Genomic DNA, 20,355 nt, shown 5'->3' on the forward strand with positions numbered 1-20,355 from the left:
AAAGATAATAATTCCATGATGAATTTTTGTGATGAACTGTATTACAGTGACATCTATTTTTTATTCTTATTTTTGGATTACAGTTCTCCCCTTTTTGTCAATATTACAGAACAATGATATCAGATGCATAAGTAATACAGTTAGAAACAGAACAGGTTTCCTGTACCTATACAAGGCTGTGCAAGCTCATTAACTAAGACTTATAGAAAAGTCTATTAGTTTCTAGAGGAATGGCAGTACTAAGTGTGTGTGTGTGTGTGTATGTGTGTGTGCATGTGTGTGTGTGTGTGTGTGTGTGTGTGTGTGAAGAGAGAGAGAGAGACAGAGACAGAGAGACAGAGATAGACAGAAAGAGACAGAGACAGAGAGACAGAGATAGACAGAAAGAGACAGAGACAGAGAGACAGAGATAGACAGAAAGAGACAGAGACAGAGAGACCATGGTTCCAGGGGTCACTCTCTTGCATTCAGTTAGCCCAGGTTTTAGTGCTAGGGTGCAAGGATGCTGCTCAGATTCTACAGTGCTAGAACAATCAGGCCAACTTAGTAGAATTCAGAAGAATTTAGAACTACAACAAATCTGTGATACTTAGGAACCTCAAGGGCAATACAGATGATATGGGGAGGCCATGCAGTGCCAGGAAATTAACTTGGGTTGAATCAAAGAAGGTATACACCTTACTCTCTGTCTTTAGCCTCAGTATAAGCTTTTAAGTATAGGGTAAACACACAAAGAGTAATAGGAAATAAGAGTTATCAATGAATAGAGGTGAGTTCTTAATTTGTTTAGTTTTTATTTATTTCTGGGCCACACTCAGCAGTTCTCAGGGTTTTTTCCTGGTATCACTCAGGTATGCTCAGGTATCACTCAGGTATGCTCAGGTATCACTCCTGGTGTATTTGGAAAACCATGTAGTGCTGGGGTCAGAGGTATGTTCCTACTGCATGTTGTCCTTATATACCCTGTGTGTCATTTCCTAAATAGACAACTTTTTTTTTCTTTTGTTTTTTGGGTCACACCTGGCAGCACTCAGGGGTTACTCCTGGCTCCACGCTCAGAAATTGCTCCTGGCAGGGTCGGAGGACCATATGGGATGCCAGGATTTGAACCAATGACCTTCTGCATGAAAGGCAAACGCCTTACCCCCTTGCTATCTCTTGTGCCCTAAGTAGACAACTTTTTATTCCTTGAACTTGACCTTCACTAAGTGCAGGCCCATGGGAACACATACACACCATGACTGGGTCCATAGTGACTTCACAACACAACCACACTAATTTTGACACTAAAGTATACACTATCTTTTTTCCTTCAAGAGCTATTAAGCGTTCAGAGCAACCACTTGTGCAACCTGCATTCTAAACTACATTAAGTAATTACTAGTCTGGCAAAGTTCTCCAGCATGCTGGCATTCAAAATATCTCAACTGTCTCATCACAACTAATCTACTTGCTAAAACTTCTTTGAACTTCAAGAAGACAATTATGTACTCTCCTCCCAACCCCCCAAAATAATGGCAATTATTACTTAAGAGAACTAAAATGAGAGCAAATGCAGACATTTCCTTAAAGAGACAGAGCAGGAATGAGGTGGAAGAGAGTCTAGGACACACAGGAGGAAGCTGGCCTTTTATGATTTGATCATATCTCTCTGCCTACCACTAAAGTCTTAAGCAAAAGTATTCCTACTTCTCTTCCTACATCCAATTACATCAGATTAGGCATTATTTAAAACTTCTCTTAATTTCAAAACTGAGCTTTGGAATGCCACAGTAGGTACCAGAAATGGGATCTGCAGATATTGAGCTTCAGATTTCAGCAAGAATGCAGCTCCCCACCCTTTGGCTTTTGTTCCCTTACATAGTTAACTCAGAAACACATGGACTGAAAGTTTACATTAAACAAAAGCTACCAAGTCACAGAAAAGCAAAGCTATGAATCACATTTAATTTCAGTCTTTCACAAAGCCTAATTTACTTACTATTATAATTTCTATCTATTTAAAAAAGACTTTTATAAACAGATTTTTAATAAGAGAAAGTAAAAAAGAATAAGCAAAACAATGGCTAACATTTGTTCTAAATTTGAGAACTAATAGCTTTCTAAAAACGAGGTGTTTTAAATAATGATGTTATGAAGGGAAATCATCTTTCTTGATTGCTCCAGAAACAAACTCTAGGGACAAAACAAATATAGTTTCTATTTGAGAAGTTGATTTTGTAAGATTTCAATGAACTGAGTTACACTAACACTAGCTGCTATGCTCTGTGGCCTCTTGCTACATGGTTCATCCAGTGCCAGAAGTCTTTCCTGCCCAACCATTCCAACATTGGGTTGACAAGTGGAGATGCTGAGAATTTGAAGTCACGGTTACATTAAAACACTATCACTTTTCATTTCTCTTTGAGCCAAGAAGTAACAGTATTCTTGTGAGTTGGCTTGAAAGATTATTTATGTCATTGTTTCTGCTTAGTCCTTCAAAAATATGTGAAATGGTTGGAACGACTTTTTTTTTCAGACTTCATTGTTTTCTTTGGTGGGGAAGGGGCCACACCCACAAGTGCTCAGAAATTACTCCTGGCATACTTGGGGGACCATATGGGATGCCGGAGATTAAAGCCAGGTCATCAAATGCCTTACGCACTATGCTATCACTCTGTCTCCCCAAAACTTTATTCTTAAAATAAGATAATGAACATCATTATCATAAGATAATGATCAGCCCTGCTGATCTCACTACTATGAATTATGCTCTTCCTGTTAAGTCAGGCACTGATGGGGTTATGATGTTCACAAACCAATAGACCTAAAGCCAAACCTTCATGATTGGGGTGTCCCTAGTGCTGGCCTTGCTTTCCTGCTGTGTTTAGAGTGAGGTTAATTTATTTCACTCCAGTGCCATCTTGAGAATGCTACAACATCCCCTCATGTGAGTGAGTCTTGTCGAAGATTAAAGCTACAAATTTCTTGCTTGGCTAAAAGTCTTTAGCGAGTCTTTAGAAAGTCTGCTATAAACTTCAGGACTAGCTTGTACAAATAAATCTTCAAACTATCATCTATGTATTGGCATTTGGCATAGAAAGCTTCTCAGCATAGAAAAGACTAGGTCCATCAACATTTGTATGACAAAAGGCTGGAGAGAGGGTAAGGGAAACAGGAGCTTACATTCTTGTAGATATCATCTCTGGTACCTTATATGCTTCTATGAACAAAACCAGGGGGTCACTCTTGAGCACAGAGCAAGAAGTAGGTCTTGCACACTACAGAGTATGGCTCCAAAATGAAGGAAGAAAAAACTTTTTTTTTGGTTTTGGTTTTTGATTCACACCCGGCAGTGCTCAGGGATTCCTCTTGACTCTACACTCAGAAATCGCTCCTGGCAGGCTCGGGGGAACATATGGGATGCCGGGATTCGAACCACCGTCCTTCAGCATGCAAGGCAAAGGCTCTACCTCCATGCTTCTCTCTGGCCCAAAATACTTTTTGATAAAATCAATTATGTGACTGTTATTTCGAACATATCCGGTTCCAGGGAAATGAACTAATTTAGCATGCTTTTGAATAAATATTATAATAGTGATTTTAAAGTCTAGGAAAAGTAAGATAAAACAGCTTAGGAGTGACAAATTAAGAAAGTGGATTTAGAGCCCTAGTGCAATAGTACAATGGGTAGGATATTTGTTTTGCATGCACTGACCCAGGTTTGAACCTTAGCACCACATGTGGCCTTCTGCCAGGAGTGATCCTTGGTGCAGAGCAAGAAGTAAGTAAGCCCCTGAGAACTGGTGGTTTTTATTCAGAAACAAAGTGACAAAGTGGTTTTAAATTCTTTTCACCTATGATCCCACTGTGCCTCAGAAGCCTGTATTAGGGGAAGCATCGTTGGTGAACAAGCTTTTACTCTTTCACTTGCCCTGAGTGATGACATCTAATCTACTCTTGAGCTGTGATATTGTGACATTCTCACTTAGCAAAACTAAAAACCACTTGCTTGTTCTAAATGTGAGACCAGAGACCATAAATCAAAGTGTGAACTTACTTTTTGCCTTTTTTGATAATTTTATTTTCAAGAACACTGAGGGTCTGAAGAATCACTGCTTCATTTCTTAGTGGATGAAACAAAATTGGGATTTTTTTGTTTGTTTTCATTTTGCTTCTGAGATAGTGGTAGACAGGGTGAGGTAGAGATCCTGGGAAAAGTTTTAAAGATTTAAAATATCTTAATAAAGAATGGTGGAAAAATCTTCAGAGATACATAAAAATATTGCTGAGTATCCCTCTTGCCCAACCAAAACCATAAATGTGAAATTTATGGTGATAATAATTCTCTTGATGGTCCAGAGTTTATCCCCATGGCTATTAATAATTCATTGAGTTCAAGGCTCACAAGTGGTCCAGTTCTAAGCTCATACTTCATAGAAAAATTAACAAATATTTGATATAAAACCTTAGGAGGAGGGAGAAATGATTGAATTAATTAAAAAAATGTATGGGAGTCACAGAGAAGCAGAGACTTTGGTGGTGGGAAGAGTGTAGTGTTGGAATACTGCATGCAATAAACCTTGCCATTAACAGCTCTATCAATCATGGCACTACAGATAAAGCATTTTAAAGTATTCATGATTTAAAACTGAATAGCAAAGCACAACAAAGATCTCAATTTAAAAGAAAAGAAAGCTCACAGTTGTGCATAAATTCCCTAATAGAAAATTTCTATTACTATGAAAAAGAGGTAGAATTATACCTGTCCCTGGAAAATCTGATTTAATTTCTGGAATATTTGATAGAAAGTAAAGAAAAGGGGCATTTAAGTCAAGAGAACATAGCCTCTCTGTTTTATGTCCAAAATAATATCTAAAATATAATAATTTACATGAGAACAAGACACTTTATTGGTCATTAAAGGATTATGATATAAAGAGAAGAAACCAAATTAACCAATGGTGGTTCTTGAACCACCATTGAGGGGTGACATTTGAAGGGTCCATGTGAAGTAATAAAAAGGTGACATTACCCCTATAATATCCCCAATAGTTATTGTGCCTATGCAGGGGGAAAAAGAAAAAAAACACAAAATAATCATTTTTCCACATATATTTATTGATTGATCTATTTTTTTACATCTTATTTTAGTGTAGATATTAAATTTGATGTCTCCAATTTTATTTTATTTTATCTTTCTCTTTTTTTTTGCACTACAGCATGGTTTGATTTCAGAACCGAGACTATTGTGTGGTGTTTTGTCTTTATTGCTGTAGTGCTCACTGGATATTTAATTTGATATTTCTTTCTTTATTGTTGTGGTGTTTCAATTACCTTTTTCATGTCCTCGCTCAAACTGAGATTGAAAGCCTCTAGAAGAACTCCGTCCATTTTCAGCTTATTTAATTTATCTTTTATTTACTTATTTTTATTTATTTATTTATTTATTTATTTTTACCCCATTCTATTGCTTTTCTTTTCTTCAAACAAAACCACATAACTCAAATTATCTAGCTCCGCCTCTCAATTAGAGAGGGAAACAAAGGAGGGTACCAGGACCAAACAGATATATGATTACTAATAGTAAGCTAGAAAAAGAGGGGACCACCTACTCTAGCACCTGGGGGGGGTGATGGTGGGGGATATGCATTGCAGGAAGGGAACGGGGATGGGGAGGTCAAATTTGGTGATGGGTATTCCCCTGATTCAATGTTAATATATATCTAAAATACTACTGTGAAAGATATATAAGCCAGTATGATCAAAATAAAAATTAAAAAAAGGTGACATTATGGCATCGTCCATGTTTAGTTATTTTACTTAACCACAAAAGTAAAATAGGCACACTATAAACTCTCAACTAAATATTATTTTTTTGATTTTCAAAAATTGGTAACAGTATTGCACTTAGGTGTGGTAGTAAAGAAAATATAATCAGAAACTAGTACAGTGTTTAGAGTGCTTGACTTAAACATGACTGGCCAGGGCTCTATCCCCAGCACCTGCTATGATCTCCCAAATCCTACCAGGAGTGATCCTTGAGTATGTTTTGAGCATATCCAAGTATGGCACAAAGATTAAAAAAATACATTAAAAAGATTGTCAGTAATTGTAGGATTCTTAACCAAAAATAGTCCCATAATGTTAAAACACAATGATCACTTTCAAATAATAGTGTTTGTCATAGTTGGAATTTTCAAGTAATTTCCAAGTTACTGATGCATTTTGTTATTTAGAACAAAAAAGACATGCCAATATATGCATATATCTTTTGTAAGATTCTAGATTGGTGCCCTTGAAAGATTTATTTATAGTGAAAAGAAAATGAAAGCCCATTAATCCTTTACAAGGAAACCTAGTGAGGGAGTTTATTTACAGGACCTTGAGAACCAAATTTTAATTTATCCAGAATCTCCTAAGCATAGATTGGTTTAAAGTAGCACTTAGAGGACTATTTACAGAAAACTATACCATTAACATAAAGCAGATTGCTTTAGAGAAATAGAAAACATTTTTTTGAGAAAATTAGAGAAGATGAAATAACATCACGTTTTGACTGGAATGACTAAAAAGAGGAAAGTCACGTGAAATCTGAGTCAAACTCATGAGTAATGGCATCTGGGGAGTTACATGTCTACACTACTGCCTGTAAGAGACAATATTACAGAGGATTGCAGAAGTTTTCCTGTTTGGATCAGAGCTGAATCTGAGTACCAGCAAAATATATGTAAAGTTATATATGCAGGAAAAAATAGCACCCAAATAAAAATCATACAAGCCAGGCAAAGAAAATCAGGTGCGGAAAATCTTTGATGAGGAGAAAATGTGGGATAATAGCACAATGTGAAGAAAATCTTAAGGAACCAGGGGTTTCCTCCTCTACCACAATCTATAGCTTTTATGGTTTTTTAAACACATAAAAATTATCCCCAGTGATGTGCCTGGGAAACATTGGAGGTGGAAGGTCAACACTGGTGGTGGGATTCTCCCTGATTCATTGTATGTTTAAAATCCAACTATGAAGGTCTTTGTAAATCATGATGGTTTCAATAAAATTAAAATAAAAAAAAACTAATCCCCAAATGAATCAAGTTGCTATAAGACACCAGTGAAGGAAGAATAAATGAGAACTGGTGAGAAATAGACATGTACTTGGAAAATCATCTACCTCAAGTAAAATCAAACCATATGTACTATAAAATGGTATTGTGTTGTACTATCAAAATGATATTTTCCTCTTAGTTTTTGATAGGTGTTTGTATATAGTAATAGTTCAAGTACTTATTCAATTTTTTCCAGTGTTACAGGTATTAATATAGTTAAGTTTATGTTATTCTTATGTTTGTCACAACATCCCATGAAATGGTCTTATTTCATATGAAATTTCATACAAATGTTTACATGATATCCATGACAATAATAACTACAAAATAAGTTGTTTAGATTTAATAATATGGTACTGCATATGTTTCATGAGTCAAATGACACTTATGCACTGACTTAGAACACTTATTTCATTCTTATATAATTGCTAGGAAGTATACTGTAAAAGCATTTGAACTAATTATAGAATTATAAGAAGTTCAAATACAGTACAGATCTAGTTTTTTCCAGTGCTTATACATAATTATAATTAAACATTAAAACTGGAAATAAGACATTGATGATAATCACAAATATATTTTGATTTTATTTTAGTAAATGTGTAGTTTTGTTTAGCATATATAACAGAAAACATAATGTATAACAGAAGAAACTAATCTATCATCAGGAAATCTTTTTTTATGGTCACTTCTCATCATCTCTAGTATTTGGAAAGTACACATCTTTTCCACAGTATTAAAGTTTTGTAATTTTCAAATGTGATATAAATCCTATCATAGAATAATTGACATTATGAGGCCAAATTCATAATGAGGTAAAATTTCAGCACAATATCCTGAGTCCATTTACATTACTCCATGTAATATTTTCTATGTTACTGAATCCTATTCTACAGGGTGGATAAACCAGAGTTTACTCAATTTTTTTTGCCTATTTCAGAATATTTAAGTCATTTCAATTTTAGGCTCTAACAAATATAGTTACTAGTGGTGGAGAGATAGCAGATGGATTTAGGTACTTACATAGCATTAGGCTGACCTTAGTTCAGCCTGGGACTGAAGATGATCCTGTGATCATCACCAAAATTGATCACTGAGATCAGAGTCAGTAGTAAGCCCTGATCACTTCTAGATGCAATCCTCTAACAATAATAATATATAAATCTACTCTGATGATTTAGATAAAAAAAATTTCAAATATTTACATATGACAGCTGAGACTGAAGAATCAAAACAATGTATAACTCTAAGTAGGTTTCTAATGCCAGTTATTTTCACTTTGTCTCTTGTACTAGTTTCACAATCCCACATTGACTTGGAGTAAAGGTTCTGAAGATAGTATAGAAATTTAATGGTTGTATTTTTAATTAGTTATTATTTTTGTTTATTTTGTTTTTGGGCCACACCTGATAGCGCTCAAGCCTTAGAATTGGCTCTGCACTTTCGCATCACTCTAGAAAGTGCTCAGGAGACCATATGAGTTTCTGGGGATTAAACCCAGGTCATTCACATTAAACACCTTACCTGTAGTACTGTCTCATTGGCCCCTTAATGCTTCTTGATAAAATACTGGTCTAAGAACAATACTTAAAATATTTTAGTGATTGTGGGATCATGTGTGATGCTAATATATTCATTTATTCATGATTTTTTTTCAAGTACCTTATTGGTACCAGGATCTGTGCTAAGTGTTTTGATAAGATGTCTGTTACATGGTGACTATTTTCTAAAATACTATTTGTTGCATAGAGGTTCTATACTCTAGTTTCAAATTTCAGCTGGAAGAATTTTTTGGAGTTAAAATGACTGCTATAAAATGTTTAGCTATGTATTCATAAATTGTAATTTGCTAAAATACCTGGGTTACTTTACCTTACTTTATATTGGGAAGCAATTGCTGAGTATGCATGCACATATAGATAATCTAATTTTCAAGGATACAATCTAGAACTTCCTTCAAATAGGGGTAAAGTTGAAATGGATTTTTGTTTGCAGTTTGTTTTATAAAGTAATGATTTCTTCTGCTGATTCTGTGCCCTTCTTCCCAATAGCATAAAAAAATTAATCAACCGCCCACGGAGTACCAAGAGAATTTCTACAGATCCTTTAGGTAATAAATATTTGCTTTATTCTCTTTATTGTAGCATTTTCCTCTGATACTTTATACATGTTAATTTTATATTAAGAGAAATGGACAACATAATTTTGAAATTGAGCAACCATCATATGCCTCAACTTAAATCTTGGAGATTGGGGATATAGTTCTGATAGAATAGATGTTTCACATGCAACAGATCCTGGATTCAAGCTCAGCATAAAAAAGTTATGTGATGGAACAAAATAATATTGCACTGTTGAATAAAAGTTTTATGACTTTGTATTAGTATATGATATATAAACACACAAATATAGGTATGTACACATATATACAATAGCATACTACTCTGCTATTAGAAAAGATAAATAATTATAGCTTATCTTATGGAAACATGTATGGAGCTTCAGAGGTCATTGCTAAGAAAAGTAAGTTTGTCAGAAGTAGTTGATATCACTCATGCAGTATATTAAGAAACAAAGCAAAGGACTGAGGTGTAAGTGTTAAAAAGAAGTGGACACTAAACCATGTGTTAGAGTTCTGGGATTGGTAAATTGCCTTAAGAGCATTCTCATTTTATGCTTGTCCAAAATAGAGTTCCTTAAAATGTGGGGGAGAGAAACTTTCTCTGCAGGGTATAGGAATGTGTCAGGTATGCCTCCTGACAGCACAGAGGGAGTTAGACCCAGAGGCTGAGGCTGGAGGTCTCAGGCAGAGTTTTGGGTGTGCTGTTAACCAGAGCAGACTGTCTGTGTCAAATATCAGTAGGGATTTTAGGAGAATATACCCAGACTAACTTCTAGTAGGTAAACAATAGTTAATACAAAATAAGGAGGGAGTCAGTAGCTCAATACTGCCTTAAGGCACTAATCTGAGCCCCACAATCCTGTACCACTTCTTGGCCCAATAACTGAAGGGGAAGAGGCACACAGGACCATAGAAGCAACCTGTCATTTTCTCAATGGCACCCGGCTGGGGCTGGCCAAAGACTGCTGGTTATGTTTGAACCTTAAACCCCCATATCTCATGGAAGTAGGAAAAGTGGGAGCATTGGTCCAGACAACAGACTCTGACTGCCCCTAGACTGAGGGGAGAATCACCCTGCAGTTAATACAAGGCACAGGCATGTGCCACTTTCCCACCTCTAGAGGGACCACCCGGGTCCCCTCTTCTTATCTGGACTATTGCAAAGAGGTTGGAGAGGCCAATATACCTGCATGGAGAAGTAATTCCCATCTGAGACCGAATGGGGCATGATTTTGTGTGTACCGACGGACTGACCTCCTTTATATTTGCCACTGCTCTTGCAAACCCAGATGAGTTTTGCATCATGATCATTCTAACCAGGTGTCATACCTGGAAGGAGATGGTGGGTGAGAATAAGTTGAGAAAAGTTATCATCCCCACTAGAAGAGGGTGTTCCCCTTATTCCATCTCTTTAGCAACTGGGTTGGGAGTGGCCTCCTTTGTCAAGGGAGACATGCAATTTAAACAACTCTCCCAACAAGAGGACACTGATCTGAGACAGTTTCATTTTTCTATCAGGATGTTAGGAGAACAAGTTGCCTCCCTCGCTGAAGTTGCTCTCCAGAACAGGCGGGCACTGAACCTACTCTTCCTAAAGGAAGAAGATCTGTGCATGGCTCTGGGGAACAATGGTGTTTCTATGTTTCTATTCTAAAAAGTCAGGGGTCATCCATGAGACACTACAGCAGGTGAATGCTAGTTTGCTGGAGTGGAAAAGACAATGGAAAGATTGTACCATCTGGCATGAACAATGGTTCAATCATCCTGGAAAACCTTCCTGATAACCACCCTGGCTGGGGCATAGTTAATTTTTTGATAATTTTCTTAGTAGGTCCTTGCATAATTAATTTCCTCACCTGCTTTATTCAAGCACACATAGGTGCAGTTAAGATGCTTGTGCTAAGGTCCCAGTATGTTCCCATAAGTACCACAAGGATGAGGAACCTCAAGGAGAGTCAAAGATTTGACTCAGGTCCATAAGAAGAGAAGGAAATGTGAAGTCCTGGGTTCTGAACAAGGAGGAACGCCATTTTGTAAAGGCCACATGTCAGGCTTCTCTTAGGTTTTGAACAAAGAGAGACGCCATTTTGACTCCACTTGCTGTAAACCTAGATTTTCTCAAGTCTATTTCCATTAACAACGCTGCAAGCTACCTGGCCATACCAGGTAGTCTATTGGAGAATGACACAGGGAGCAGTAAGAAGGTACCCCTAGACAGCAGTCAATCACTTCAAAGATCATCAAAAAGCCAGAACTTCTCTCTATTCCTTCTCTTTATAATCCACTTCATGACTTTGGATGGGGTTCCTCTCTTGCAAAAAAGAACCCTGACCTGGTCAGGTAAGAGATAATTGGTTAGCTGATTAAAGTTTTGTTCAGCTTCTGTTTTTTTTTTTTAAAAAAAAGAAAGATAGCAAAAAATCAGACAGTGTCCAATGAAAAGAAACTTTAGAATCTACCAAACTGAGGTCAGCAAGTAGAGCTAAAGAGTGGTGGGATTCAGTGAACTGTGGTAGGTGGATAATAGCACTTTGATGATGGAATTGATAGAGTCACAATATACTTTAATACAAATATTGATAGTCATAAATTAATGTTTTCATGTAAATTAATGTTTTAAATTATAATGGGATTTTCTTTGGTTTGTATAAACCATCACATTTTCAGATATTGATATAATTGAAGTGTCTTAGATTCTAGAAGAAAAATGATCTTTACTAAATATAATTTTACACAGACAATAAAATATTTAGTTTAAGTAGATGATATAGCTTGTTATGAAATGTGAACTATTAAATTGTAAGTCTTAAAAGTGTATCCTTGACACTCCATTTGAGGTCCATAGATTTTATAGAGTTATACTGATGTGAACAAAAGATACTATTTGATTGATTGCCATTTTGCATAATGCAATTGTATAGCAATGATATGTATGACAATTGAAATTGTCATCTATTGGGCCCGGAGAGATAGCACAGCGGCGTTTGCCTTGCAAGCAGCCGATCCAGGACCAAAGGTGGTTGGTTCGAATCCCGGTGTCCCATATGGTCCCCCGTGCCTGCCAGGAGCTATTTCTGAGCAGACAGCCAGGAGGAACCCCTGAGCATCGCTGGGTGTGACCCAAAAACCAAAAACCAAAAAAAAAAAAAAAAAAAAAAAAGAAATTGTCATCTAATGAAATTGACATCTATTATATTTTAGTCTTGAAAACAGTTTATTTTGTGATGTTAACAGTTACTGAAGAAGTGACAATGCATTGGTCTTAAAAAGGCATAAGTAAATCAGTGAGTATATTTCCTATAATGTCAGTTTCATCCCTGATGAATTAGCAGTAGAGAAAGGATTACTTTAACAGATTTGTAAAGAAAATTTGCAGGCTTTCCTGCATATTTATATTCCCTGCATATATTACTAAACAGTGAGGAGGATGAAATTAAAACTTAGTGATATATACCCTGACAGAAGTAAAAAAAAAAAAAAGTGGTTTCCAAAGAGATAGCAGGTGGTGTGAAAAATCAAAACTGAAAAAAATCAGAGATAAAACAAAACAATCAAAATAAAACACAGATAAAAGATTCTATGAGATATTAAGAAACCCTATATTATTGTCCAATATGGTTTTACACAATTAATGTCAAACAAGCTGCTGCAAGTATGATGATGGAGATGAGAGTAAAGCAAAATTCAATTATGAGTTTCAAAATCTATTGATGATATTTAACCAACATGAGGGATATGACCAAATCAGACTTTGAAAATATCTGTTCCTTTCAATGTTTCTAAAAGAAAAGTAAAAGAGGCAGGAAAATGATTAAGATCGAATCAGTAATGTAGGGCAGTAGAGAAGCTCTTTGAGATATGTCTAAATTTAAGCCTGTAACATTTGGATTTATTGCAAAAAACAAGTCATCTGAGAAATGTGAATGCATATATCTGCTTACTCAGCTGAATAAATATAGTTGCCAAGAACAAAAATAGAACTAATGTGCAGGAGAAAAGAGGTAAAATTCAGAATTGATAAAGTTGACTTTAGAAATAGGAACTTTGCATTGACTGTAGTATATATATATATATATATATATATATATATATATTAGTAGTAAGATATCTTTGTGTATATTGTATATATAGATAATTAGGAAATATTGTATATATAGATAATTAGGAAATGAATATTTCAATTGATATAGCAGGGTTTGAGAAACCACAAATAAAGTATTTTATTGAGGTATTTTCCATAAAGATGTTTAAGACACTAAAAGATGATGACTTCATTAGAGGAGAGTCATTGGGGAGTACTGAGAATGGAAGGAGTAATTTAGCAATATTAGGAAAAAAAGAAACAGCAAAGGGAAAAGAGATCTATATCAAGAGGGAGTGAGAAAAATCAGGGCAATCTATTGAGCTCAAGGGTAAGAGCAAAATGCTTTGTGGAGCCCAAATGATTTAATCTAAGAACAAGTTCATCTAAGTCACAATTAATATGGTTCTAAAAAGGTTGGAAAACAGGTTTTTAAAAGAAGAACTAGAATTCTTTGTTTGTTTGTATTTTTTTTGTTTTTCTGTTACACCGGTGCTCAGGAGTTAAAAAATAAAATTCTTTACGCAAAGGTTTAGAAGAGTGTTGATAGTGAACAACTCAAGAAATCAAGTTTTTTGTTTTTTTTTTTTTTTTTTTTTTTACAGAACTGAAAGATTTTGTAGTAACCATATAGGAGAAATAGCAATGTGAAAGAAAAGCAGAAACAGGAAAAGGAGAGGCTTGAGGGTCTATGTAAGAAACATGAAAGAACCTGTGAAGATCAGATTAAAAAACAGGAACAGACATATTTTCATGTTTTCAGAGAAATTACTAGACACTGTGGTGGCGAAATCCAATAAACACACAGGAGTAGAATTTTCTAATAAAGTGAATTGGAAATAAAAAACATTGTTATGAGAACTCAGGTCAAATGACTTTGGGGAAAAGAGAAGAAATTGACATTAGCTGAGTGAAACAGAATGAAAGTGATATTGGGGCTTTGGGATGTTAGAGAATGTTTGGGTCATTACCATCTCATTTTAAATTAAATCCAGGTAAAAGGTCTCTTAATGGATTTGTAAGCCACTTAAGAATCATGTGGTGAAAAAGATAATAGTTTAGTCGATCACATCCAGTATAGTACCATAATGCTTTGAGCCTAGTCATTTAATGCAGCATGCATGAAATCAGACTGATGATGAACAAGTTAAGAACAAGAGAACAAGACATTTTAATGTAGATTCAAGTTACCATCAAACAGGTGACTTACATAGATATACACAGATAAATATTTGGGTCATTGGAAAAACAGTGGAGGTATGTAAAAGCTAATAGAGATCACAAAATGATCAGGAATAATAAAGGAAGTGCTGGTGATGATGCTAAGATTCATATGAAGCAGAAGCAAAGTTATAGATAGCATGAAAGTTTAGGTAGTGGTAGATAAACTGACAAGCTAAAGCTTTGAAGATAGAATAATTCATAATTCTAGTTGATAATGAAGCATAAGGATTATCCATAAAAGTTGGTTTCTAAAATGAAGTCATTTTGGAAAATGCAGACCACTGTAGTTGTCAAAACTAAGGAACCATGCTACCAGAGTTGTGACATTGTCAATAGGGTTGCCTAGGAAGCTGCCCATGCAAAAGATGGAAGATATGAGTAGAGGAAAGAAAACCTGCCTGGGTAATTTGGACAGCAACATAAATGTGCTTCTTGATGAAGGCAGATTATTGGTTTGCAAATGACAGTGGAAAGCAAGAATGTGTTGGGATCATTTCCTGAGCAATCTTGACAGAAAAGTAACAAGATTCAGAGAACAAAATCAGGTTCATTTTCTGTGGCTAGGTAGGTGTATGGGGAAAAATAGTTGTGGAAAGGAAGAAGATTTCAATGAACTGATATGTATATTTGGGTGTTGGTGTAGCGATAGCTTTGCTTTATGTATAATTTATGTATCTGAATTTCACTATTTAAGTATTTTAATATAGAAGCCACAGAGTCTGAATCATTTGGAAACTTGTTAAAAATGCCCAATTTGGTTCTCACCCTACTCTGACTTACGTCGATTATCTGGAACAGAGCCTGAAAAACAATTTAACAAGATTTAATAAAAGGTTCAGCTCTCAAGAGAGCTAACATCCACCATTCATTAAGTGGACAGGTTTTGCTTAATGGTACAAGCCAATTGAACATAATTGCTATAAGATTTTATTGGGGAAAGTATAGCATGATAATTATATATACATATATATGTACACACAATCCAACTAGTGATTGAAATAGAAAGAGGTGTAAAAATTTGAAAGTGGAGGTTCTGAAAGAGACTAGCTGACAAACAGCAGTGAACATCTAGATCACTGGCCTTCAAACACTAGACCATGGACCAGTGCTGGTCCACAGCAGAAAAAGGTTGAAAACCATTGGTCTTCCTCCTTTCTTATAACTAAGTCAGTGGATAGGAATAAAAAACAGATCTGCTTCACATATGTAAATATATTATGTAGTTATCTGAGGGCAGAGAGAGAAGCATCTGTTCTCTTTAGGGAGGGTCCCTAGAGATTCTCCTTACAAGTATTCAACCTCTAAGTAAGGAATATGGAAGATACTTTCATGGAAGATACACATAGATAGATAGATATAGATATATTATCAATTTTGCCTTCTTACATGGGAGATTTATTGAGAGCTTGCCATAATCTCTATAATAGTAAAAGGTGTTTGTATTTGTGGGGTGCTGCTCTATCTCACTGGCCCCCACCTTTTTATCAGCCAAAATTTTATTATGCTTTAACATCTTCTGGGACCACATGAACCCTCCTGGATATTAGTGAGCATTGCCAAGGCAGCAAATCTCATATCTCCTGCTCAGAGACCAAAACAGAGAGCATGCAGATGACTTGGAAACAGGTGTAGAATAGTAGGTAGGTAACACAGCTCCTTTGCACCAAACTAGGCCCATGCCTGTCATGCAAAAAAACCCTAGTTGTGGGGCCGGGCGGTGGCGCTCGAGGTAAGGTGCCTGCCTTACCTACGCTAGCCTAGGAGACGGACCGCGGTTCGATCCCCCGGCGTCCCATATGGTCCCCCAAGCCAGGAGCGACTTCTGAGCGCATAGCCAGGAGTAACCCCTGAGCGTCACCGGGTGTGGCCCAAAAACCAAAAAAAAAAAAAAAAAAAAAACAAAAAAAAAACCCCTAGTTGTAACAACTGCACCCCATGTTCCTGAGCTTGCAGGGTATAGCCCCAGAGGCTCCTTAAAAATCTTTTGGATATGTGGACTTGATGAGCCAGAGAAACACCTACTTGGCCCTTGTAGCCCTTCTCCCCACCCTCCTTGCTGGCCATAGCATTGAATCCTCTGAACCAGGTTGAATATATGCTAACACCGCTGTTGTACACCCCTTGGCAGAAACCCTCTGGGACAACTTGCTCTATTGGCTGGCGGAGGAGCTCACAGAGGAGAACGCCATGGGTCTGGCTTCGTCCCTCCCTCTGCGAAGCAGCTCCATCCAGCTCATCAGGCTGAAGAACCCCGACGACCTCACGGAGCAAATCCACGAATTGCTTTCCTTCTGGAAAAAATCGCTCCCCAATTCTACCGACAAGCCCCGCTTGCTGGCTCGCCACCTGCGCAAGATTGGCAGGAGTGACCTCTCAGAGGAGCTCAAATTCAAGTGGGAGAACAAAGTGTTCACAGAACGCCAGCAGTGGTTTGACATGGCTGAGTAAAGATGCGGTGGCATGCTCTTTGGTTTACTCTAAAAAAAGCATTCTGGGGGCCTAATAATGTCACTCTCAACATCTTACAGGGAATTCTCAGATAGCATTGGTAGATGGGAATCTATTTGCTAGATGAGACATGCCTTTGAGACAAAGAGAAAAACCAATCTGGGCAATGCTTAATGTCCTGCAATCAGGCTAAACCAACCCCTCTTTCATTTTGTTTTTATTATGGGGTCACACCTGGTGGTGCTCAGATGTTACTCCTGGCTCTGTGCTCAGAAATAGCTCCTGGCAGACAGGGGGGACCATATGAGATGCCAGGATTCGAACCGCCATTTGTCCTGGGTCGGCTGAGTGCAAGGCAAATACCCTACCTCTAGGCTCTCTCACCGGCCCCTAAACCAACCCCTCTTATTTCATGCCCTTCTCCATAGTCTGATGATACTTGTTCTGGAAGAAGGTTTGTCTTGAGTCTAGTGGGACTGAAGAGCCTTTTTAATAGAATTTTCCCTCTTCCTCTCTATGTTTAGGTGTATGAGATTGCTTTCTAAATGTCAGGGAGATGATAGTACCAATTTTTTAAAAACTATTCTTATCTACATAAAGCGAGTTATTCAGGACCCAAGCAACTAATTCACATTCTTTACACACTGTGCAGTCCAGTAAAAAGTCAGATTGGGCTGCAGATCCTTGGTGTTGATCACATGGCCAGAAGAGTGAGAGTCCTTCCACCTACACCAGGCTTGGCCCCTGAGTAACACTGGGTCACCTTGATAGCACCATATCCTCAGGCCCTTGTATGAAACCTCCTTTTTACTAGGAAAACAAGCTGTTTTTTAATTCAGTCTGACTGCAGTGGTCTAGTAGATAAGCCCTACATGTTTACAGTTAAAAAAAATACATTTATAAGCATCCTCCAGTGAAAAAAGCAGCAGTTATCAACTCCCTTGCCCCTATCTGTTTACTGTTTGGTATATAAAGATTCTGGGAACTCAACCAAATATACAACCACAAACAGTCATGAGATAAATATCAGCAAGGAGCATCCACCCCACCCTGGGCACTCAGCTCTTTCAGGTACATTCACAAAGTCCCTTCAGCTAAGTCTCTGGCTTCTTGCTGGGTTTGGGAGATGGGAAACTGAGAGGGAGAATGGAAGGAGAGTGGAGAGGGAGCAAGATCATGGCTTGGGAATTCATCAGTCAGGCAATGTCCCTCATCACAGGCCATGATTTTTTCAGAGGTATGATTCCAGGCAACCCTATATTCTTCTTTTGGTCTTTGGCTCTCATTCTTTTGTATCTGGTCTAGTCAGAGTAACAGCCATCCTACTGTCCTATCCTGGTGGTTCTATTTCTTGCTTACCTTCTAAGATCAACATCAATCATCTTAATTTCAGTTCATGGGTTGAGAGAGAGAGAGAGAGAGAGAGAGAGAGAGAGAGAGAGAGAGAGAGAGAGAGAGAGAGAGAGAAAGAGAGTAAGAGAGAGTACATTGGATAAGGTGCTTGTCTTATAAGCAGCCAACCTGGCTTTGATTTCCAACTACCACATATGGTGCCTTGAGCCCCACAGAAGTGATCTATGAGTGCAAAGTGAAGAGTAAGACCTGAGCACCTCTGGGTGTTTCCCTCAAAAACAAATCAAACCCACAAAGATCACCCACCCTTAGTCATCCTTTCTCTTAATTTTTCTTTGAGTGTTGAATGTGTTTCTTAGTAAAACCCTGATCTATCCATGTTTTTCATATATATTTATATATATATATATATATATATACTTTTTTCAAAAATAGGGATCATAGAGAAATACACTGTTTTTAATATTGCTGTATTTTGTAAAAAATAAAAGTTTTCCAATATTTTGAATTGTTTTAATAGTGAAAAATGCAATTTTAAATCAATTTACATTAAAATGAGTATAACATCATAATTAGATTTAACATTACTCACTTTTGAAAAATCAGAAAATAAATTAATAGAGTATATATTGTTTTATGTCTTTTATTCAAATACATGATATCATTATTCTGAGTTGACTGTGTAGCAGTAATATTTTCACTTCTCATTAATGTATAATATGCTTCTATATACATATACTAGAAAATGTACATATTTCTCCTTACATGGATATTTCAGTAGATAAGAGTTTGGTGCTATCATGAACAGTTTTATAAATATCAGCACATACATTTTAGTATGCATATGCGTTTATTCTGGAAAGTATACTACTGAAAGTAATATGTTTGATTATCAGAATTTAGCTTTTCTTCTAGTATATTAGGAGACTTTTCATAAAATAAATATTGTGATGGTCATATTTCTACATATGAAAATTATTATTACATTAGGTTATTTTTTTAGAACAGATCCTCATATCCAACTGTGCTCATGTTTTCTCCTGGTCGACACTGATTATTCCTGGTGGTTGATGCTCAGAAATCTAACTAGGGTTGGCCACAAACAAAGCAGAAACTTTACCCCTGATATTAGCTCTCTAACATTTTTCAAATGTTTTTTTAGGGCACTTTTTATACATTGATAGATACAATTTTATATTATAAATAATTGCTTTATGGATATTAATAGGAAAACAGTATTTTAAAAGTACTTGTAAAAATTAATTGGGCTGGGTGGATAGCTCAAGTGGTAGAGCTCATACAAAGCAGATGCTAGGTCTTGCCCAATTGACTCATTAATGTTCATGAATATTACATATACAAATTCTGAATCATAAACTCTGTTAAATGTTAACAAAGAGTTAGTAAGACAGTTTTCTGGAGTTGTGTCTTCTATTAAAAAAGTGAACAAGGGCCCAGAGTTGTGGCTCAAGCAGTAGGGCAATTGCCTTGCACACACTGACCTTGGACAGACCGAGGTTCTATCCCCTGGTGTTCCAAATGGTTTCCCAAGCCAGGAGTGATTTCTGAGCAAGGAGCTAGGAGTAATCCCTGAGTATCACTGGGTGTGACTCAAAATTAAAAAAAAGTGAACAAATAGATAAATGTAGTGTCTAATTCCTTTCATAAATGGTGTCTTTGAGCCTATCCTTTTATATTTTTTCTGTATAAATTTGACCATCTAAGCAACCTGTTAAGTGGATAGATACACTGTCTGATTTTATAGGATAGGAAGTTGGGGGATTGAAAGACTGAGTGCCTAGCCTAAAATCACAAGTGAGTGACAGTCAAGATGCAAATGGAGGGTGTGGCGTGGCTCTCACTGTATCAGGCTGCCACAAAGCTAAGGAAGAAAAGTAAGGAGAATGATTCGAATATTATTTTAAATTTTTTCTATTTTTTCATCTCATTTTGAAAAGACAACATACCTATTTGAAATTGTAGGGATAGTCTTTATAACTTGAATAACACTGATTGTATTAATTTAATTATGCGAACTCATT

General features: G+C 36.5%; 1 protein-coding gene across 1 annotated transcript in view; it reads left to right on the forward strand.

Annotated features, from left to right (window-relative positions):
* The window catches only part of DTHD1 (death domain containing 1), an 84,777-nt gene extending 67,712 nt beyond the window's left edge, over positions 1-17,065 (forward strand). Inside the window, 2 exon segments of the mRNA XM_049790115.1 lie at positions 9,137-9,195; positions 16,641-17,065. Of these exon segments, the coding sequence (XP_049646072.1) occupies positions 9,137-9,195; positions 16,641-16,960 (379 nt within the window). The 3' untranslated portion in view covers positions 16,961-17,065.
* The last annotated feature ends 3,290 nt before the right edge of the window (positions 17,066-20,355 follow it).

The sequence above is a fragment of the Suncus etruscus genome, chromosome 16 (assembly GCF_024139225.1).
Source record: "Suncus etruscus isolate mSunEtr1 chromosome 16, mSunEtr1.pri.cur, whole genome shotgun sequence".
NCBI lineage: Eukaryota > Metazoa > Chordata > Mammalia > Eulipotyphla > Soricidae > Suncus > Suncus etruscus.